Raw genomic sequence first — 6985 nt, forward strand, 5'->3', positions numbered from 1 at the left:
ACAGTAGCTCAGATAATTTTAACAAACAATCTGCAGAGCCAATAATGTCCAGGTTCTGATGGAGCAAAGCATACAGAAGGCACAACGTAGGGTTTTCAGACCACTCATTATGGTGTACAATTGACCCTGGTTGTAGGACATTTCAGCTTTACAGGAAATGCACATTGGCATTCCAACAGACTTCCAAAGGAGTGGCCTCCAAATAAAAGCCTAGTCTTTATTTTTTTTCTAATGAATCATCAAGTTACACACAAGGCACGAGCTGCAATACTGAAATTACTCCAGCCAAGTGGGTTATTCAGCTTATGAAAACAGCCCAGGCAAGAGCATATAGAAACATTAATTTTAACCATTGTTACTTCAGTGTGTCCATACATCAGAGGAAAGCCTTCACTGATTACAGCAGCATTCAGATCAACAGGCTTGTCATTCATTTGCCTCTTTACAGTACTGGTGAAATGAACTGGTCAAAGAAACCTCTCATATTTAGCTTGTTTTGGGATTCAAGCCTTAGGTGCACACCTCTCTTGCAAATAAACGGTGCACACGCCCACATGGACCACGCTAATTGTAAGATATACCCACATGCAACTCAAAATGTCTTTAGGAGACTGGGGGGGCTACAAGTTTGCAGCATTGTGAAAATTTTGAATGAGGATCCTTAAAATAAATAAAACCCCCCACACAGACTGCAAGATGGTATTTTACTTTATTACAGCACATAGAGAAGCTGAGCGGGTTCATTTAGAAGAAGGTGTTTGGCCTCTTGGTAGTGAAACGTGGCTTGTGCTGGAGGCGCAGTACTCTGTGTGGCAGAGGGAACTTGATCTTGGAGTCCTGGAGAAAGAACAGAACATCAGCATTTATCGACTACAGAGAAAAAAGGACTACGTAAAAAATCAAGCTTTCCTGGTATTAACTTTATAGAAAAAATGGCAGCAGGGACAGCAATTTACAGAATCATTTAAAAAGCTAACAAGTACATCTTCCTTAAAACAGCAACACCTATACAAACGGTCACTGTATAGACATGGCAAACTTTAAAAGAAAGTAAGATGCAATTGTTCTCCTATGAACTGTTAGTATGCAGTACTGTTAGTATGCAGTACATCCAGGAAGACTTACACTGGTTTAACACAAATGCAGATTGCATATATTTTTGTTTTAATTTATTAATAATGAGGTCAACCTAAAGACATGCAACACAAACAGGAGTTTGCTACCCAGAAGGATAGTACAACAGGGAAAAAGGTTGAATTTCAAAAGTGTTGAACCTTGATTTCACTTTCAGTAGCACAGCAGCAAATGAAAGGCGACAAGGTAGCGTTTAATATCTGCACATCAGGCAAGAGCATTATTAGATAAAACAATGTTCTTTGGGTTTTGTGTGCATTATTAGTCAGAAAATGAGATTTGCATTTCATGCCAAGGATAAACAAACAATCTGCCATTAGTATAAAAGTTTATCTAGAGATCCCCAGTTTTGTTTTTGGAGTGTATTGAAGTAGGCTCAGCATCTTAAAATGCTCTACGGAAATGTACAGAATCTGGGACACGCTTCAATGGAAAAAGCTGCTGGTATGTGTGCCTATTGCTGCTCTCCACAAAGCTGTCAGCTTTTCTCAACCCCTCTGGAGAACAGCAATCAACAAACTTGTGCAGCCGTTTAACTGTTTCAATTGGAATGGTGAATTTGTCCCAACACTATCACTAACCCTTTACAGGTCTGAATAAAATCTGTTTGAGCGGCTTCATCTGTCACAGCACTGTGCCTAAACTTGCACCTACAAACCTCTATGAAACACAGGGAATGCATCTGAGCACAAAAAAAAAAGGCTGTCACTTACGTGGAACTGCTTGATGGCAGGTCTGCGACACTTGCTGGCAGCAATCTCCTCCACCTTCATGATCTGGATGGCATGAGCGCGGGCACGGTGGCGAGCTCCCATGTCACGGTCTAGAAATACAGTTTAGCAACAATTAATGGGGGGGAAGGGACGACTGACAGAGCAGATCATTCAGGGGCAAGTGCTTTGAATCTGTATGGACAGTTACTAATGCAAGCCAGTCATTTCATTTGGAGTATTTAAAGGCAAGAGGGAAAAAACTAATCAAATTTTAACATGATATGCAACTATTTGACAATGGTTAGCCACCTAATCAAAAGATCTGCACCAGTAGGTATTGTTCCAAACTTTATTGCAAAGAGGGGATCCAATAAATACAGAACCAATCATTTGGAATATGAAGAGCAAGGAACGCTACCAGAACGACCTCTCAAACACTGTTGAACCTTGAATTCACTTTCAGTAGCACAGCAGCATAGGAAAGGCGACAAGGTACAGATTTTCTCTTTGCACACCAGGCAGGAGCATTATTAGATGAAAATAATGATCTTTGGGTTTTGGGTGCATTTTGTAAACTACCACATCATTTACAAGACCTACAAAAACCCAATGGCACATTATCAAACCCCCTCTGCCATATCAGAGATGCTAACAGTACTGTGAAATTCTTATTTTATACCAAGAATGGTAATCTGTGGTATAAAAGCTTTTAGTTTTAGGGATAGAAAATAAAATCATTGATAAAACTAAAAGCCAACAGAAATTAACAAAGACCACCTCGAGACCCAAAGTATTAAAGAATGTCCTAACCAAATTTCATTAGAATTCGAGAAGCCGTTTAAGCTACATGTGAATGCTAGTGTGACACACGCATGTACAAGAGCCCCACTACTATATCGCTGCTGGGATACAAGCCCAAATTAAAACGGCTCATGTAAAGTGACTGGCTTTACAGAAGATGTATTAATGTATACTTACAGCACTGAGTTACAGCCAGAGAAGTGGTCATGTCCCGGTACTCCCTGTACATATTGTGGGTGCCACTTCGAGAGTCGTAACGCAGCCAGATACCAAAGTTCTTCACCTTCAGGGGCGACTTATCGTAAACCTGGGAACAAGCTCAGGGTTATTTCTACAGCTTCACAGGATTAATAAACTCCTGCAGCAGTACAAGCAAAGCACACACAAAACAAGCGAGCACAAAACAGTTGCACTTCTAGAGCTAGTCACAAAATGAAACGTGTCTCGTAACACACACAGCAAGGGCATTGCTGGGATTTATACTATACAAGACATTACTACTAATCTTCAGCTAGGTGCATTTTGCACCAAAACAACCCCCATGTCAGAGCCAAGAAAAGTTCTATGACCTAAGACTACAGGGAAGGAAGTCAACAACACCAGAAGGTACTTCTTGAAAAAAAGTTGCAGGCTCCATTTTTACAGCCTGCTTTGCACTGTATAAAGTATTTACAATTCTTTGTTACCCCCAGCATCAGAATTTATTAGGATGGGGGAAATAAATGATTCACTCACACATGCCACTTTGTTGGTGGTTGTTGCATTTTGTCAGTACATGTATAATGTGAGAGCTTCTACCTTGAACATTAAAATGTGTCCACCGTGATGCATCTATCCAGCTGATCTGCATTCTTATATAAAGTCAACTACTTCAATTTAAAGTCATCTACTTCAATTTCCTGATATTAACACAGAAACAATGGCAACAGTGACAGCAATTTAGGGAATCATTTAAAAAGCGAACAAGTACATCGTCCTTAAAACAGCAACACATATACAAATACTGTCACTTTATAGACATGGCAAACTTTATTAAGATGCAATTGTTCTCTTATGTTGAGAGTACATCCAGGAAGACTTTGCTTAACCCAAATGCACACTGCAATTTTATTTATTAAGAACGAGGCAGACCTAAAGACATGCAACACAAAACAGGAGTTTGCTACCCAGAAGGGAAAGGCTACATTGCAGATCTGTTGAACCTTGATTTCACTTTCAGTAGCACAGCAGCAAATGAAAGGCGACAAGGTAGCGTTTAATATCTGCACATCAGGCAAGAGCATTATTAGATAAAACAATGTTCTTTGGGTTTTGTGTGCATCAGTCGTCCTGCCCACCCACTATCATCCCGACACAAATCTCCCGATATGCAAAATGAACCCGATCACAGGGTTTGCAACTCCCATTAGCCCTACAGCCAGGGTTGGGTTTCAACATGCCCCTAGTTTAGGTAGGTATATTATTGAGAAGACCAGATACTAGGAGTTTGATCAATCAGGTCCCTGGTAAACCTGCTCTGAACAGATAACACTTATCACAGCAAGAATCAAATCACACCTGAGTCTGTAGGTTTACTAACAGGAGTTCAGGCAACAATAAAGGTGGAACAATTTACCAGCTAACTCTTAATTATACAGTAATACACTTCATTAAACGCAGCTTTGACACCCAGGACTCGGTGCTGGGCTAGAGTGTGTTTCAAGCTCAGCTCTGCCAAATAGTTTCTCAGTTTTATTCATACCAGTCCGCAGTAGACAACCTCGCCAGAGGCCTTCTTCATCTTCCTCAGCTGGGAGACGAAGTACCAGAAACGGGACTTGGCAACGACGTGGTTTGGAGCGAAGATCCGCATCCGATAGAGGGGAGGCGTGGGGTTCTTGGCTGAGGGCAGCAGGCGCCCGATAACCTTGTATTCCTTCAGCTGGGAAAACAAACAAGAGAAGGGGTTATGAGTACCCGTGTTACTATTTACGTGAATATTTCAGGATTGCGGTTTTTTTTTTATTTTATTTGTAAACCTTTATGTACTTTCAGCAGCACGGCGTCAGCGACAAGGTAGGGTTTTATTTGTGCAGACAAGTACACGATTAAATACAAATAATGTTCTATGGGTTTTGTGTGCATTTTGCTCAGTACTAAAGTTCGCGCTGAACAGACTTAAACATTTTGCGGGTTAAACACCACATTTCACTATATAACACGTAGGATCAACATAAACGTAAATATACACCATACAGTTTATATATACATGCAGTGTATGTGATAGTCTGATTAAACCAATATTGTTAACACATTTATTAAGATGGAAATGGACGTCGGTTACCGGTTTTTTCATTCAAACTGTTTAACTAACTTCCTACCAGGGCACTATCTGTGTTGACACACAGTAACGTAGTTTGATAATAGAATTTCGACAGATGTAAAGTATGCGGCCTACACCGGTAATATCATCCCAATGCTTAGTTCAATACACTACACTAGCTGCGTGAAGCCAGGGACCCAACACCAATCCTTTCCAATTTTTAAACAAATACTAAACACACGAGAATACAACGCAACTTTCATCAGTACATGTACTCGATTCAGCATTGCCAGCTCTCACTGTCTGTACAGCACATGGTTTGCTCTGCAGCGGACGCCATGTTGCCGTCGCTTAACTTCTCGCATTAAAAACACAAATAATCATTCGAATAAACACACTACGCCGCCGTATTTTCTGCTTTATGGCCACTTAAGTATTTCATATGCCTATATGAAGCATCTTAAGCACAGTATTTGAGCATTTATCGCAGAATATTGCGCTTGTACATACAGTGCCAGACGCCTTCATGGTGTCTCTCGCTCGCTGCTACAATCAAAGAGGAAGGGGCGGTAGCGAGAACTCCTTACGTCAACCCTCACCGGATGCGAGGCGGGTCATCACACTGCCTCCCGATTGGTCGCCAGTGCAACGAACTCTAGAGCATGATTCGTTCTCACGATGTATCAGTAAAAAACACAAGCCAAAGGCGCGCTTACGCATACTGTAGTTGCGCTGAACACGTAGTCTTTTTTATTCATAATTTTATTAAGATAAGATAATTCACGTTTAAGCTGTAGACTCCTACAGTCTGTTTCTGTTTTAATTTACTGATGTCTATTTTCTGCTTTGTTTCTGTTTTTAATAGTGCATTCAACTTTAGCATACACTGATATTCCAGTTAGTTTACATCCTCCACGGTAGTTTTAGCACTTGGGACACACCCCATCCCGTTTTGAAGCTGACTTAGCAATACAACACTTTGTGACCGAACTATGAATGTTCCTGATCCTTATTGGCGCTATAGGTGATAATACTTAATTATGCATAATATGTAATACTATATGGTTGAAAAAACAATGATTAAGATACACTCCGAGTTTTTACAGAGCATGTTTTGAATATACAGGTAACAGTTTTTTTTTAATTGTAAATTGATTATAGTCTTGTGTTTTCCTTAGGAAAGATTTTTCTTTCATTGTCATTTCTATTATGGATTTATTTTATGTGTATAGTATGCAACAGGTTGTAAACAGATTTTAGCATTATACTTTACAATGTCTGTATTGGTAACATTGTGTTATTTTGTGTCCAAAAATACCTAAAACTATTTAAATAAATACTAAAATGTGTTTATAATCTGAGGTTATAAGTGTACTCGTTCCTTCTGTACTCTTATCACTCTCACCGTTTTTAACAGTTTCTTCATTTTTCATTTATTATGCAAAAAAGCTATTATTTAAATACATTATTTTATCTGCTGCTGATGGAAATGAAGGAGTCCGATCTCAAACATCTTCCAGGATTGTGATTGGCCAAGCCCCGACTCTTCACTTTGGTCTCTTTGTTAAGAAGCGCTAGAAGCTAAAAATGGTCCCTTGTTCACCTCTTTTATTTTATTCACGAATAATGAACTCAAGTATATATTGTTTCTAAACACCTGGTTATTACACTTAATCAAGAAAAAAAGATGAGTGTGGTTACATAATTATTTGGCAACAATTGCACATGTTTATTCTGAAAAATGAATTTGCACAGTGAATGAATAGTCAGTGGTACCAGTAAGGAGTATATGAGGAAGAATGAAAAGCATACAACATAAAATGCAAAATGTGACTTTTTGAGGCTACTGGTTGAATACATTTTTTTTTTTTTAAATGTCACTTCCATATACATATTGCACACCCATCAGCATCCCTGACAGATATTCTGTGATATGTAAAAGCTGCATCTCCCTGTTGATGGGGAAGACAGGTGCTTCTGTGACCCAGTTAAGGAAAATACAAATGCATCACGTTTTAATGTGCAGAAGCTATTT

General features: G+C 39.4%; 1 protein-coding gene and 3 non-coding genes across 4 annotated transcripts; all 4 read right to left on the reverse strand.

The window, feature by feature from the left end:
* Positions 1-690: 690 nt before the first annotated feature.
* LOC117415197 (large ribosomal subunit protein eL20-like) lies at positions 691-5575 on the reverse strand. Its single transcript, XM_034025225.3, has 5 exons — positions 5461-5575; positions 4390-4569; positions 2826-2955; positions 1848-1957; positions 691-837 (listed from the first exon to the last, which is right to left on the reverse strand). Exons 1-5 carry the CDS (start codon positions 5476-5478, stop codon positions 745-747), a joined length of 531 nt encoding a protein of 176 aa, XP_033881116.1. The 5' UTR covers positions 5479-5575; the 3' UTR covers positions 691-744.
* LOC117416285 (small nucleolar RNA SNORA68) lies at positions 1264-1394 on the reverse strand. The gene has a single exon (XR_004546527.1). It is a non-coding gene; the product is annotated as a small nucleolar RNA SNORA68 (small nucleolar RNA).
* Positions 2283-2415, reverse strand: LOC117416287 (small nucleolar RNA SNORA68). The gene has a single exon (XR_004546529.1). It is a non-coding gene; the product is annotated as a small nucleolar RNA SNORA68 (small nucleolar RNA).
* On the reverse strand, positions 3840-3970 carry LOC117416286 (small nucleolar RNA SNORA68). The gene has a single exon (XR_004546528.1). It is a non-coding gene; the product is annotated as a small nucleolar RNA SNORA68 (small nucleolar RNA).
* Positions 5576-6985: the final 1410 nt, after the last annotated feature.

This window comes from Acipenser ruthenus, chromosome 7 (genome assembly GCF_902713425.1).
Source record: "Acipenser ruthenus chromosome 7, fAciRut3.2 maternal haplotype, whole genome shotgun sequence".
NCBI classification, from domain to species: domain Eukaryota; kingdom Metazoa; phylum Chordata; class Actinopteri; order Acipenseriformes; family Acipenseridae; genus Acipenser; species Acipenser ruthenus.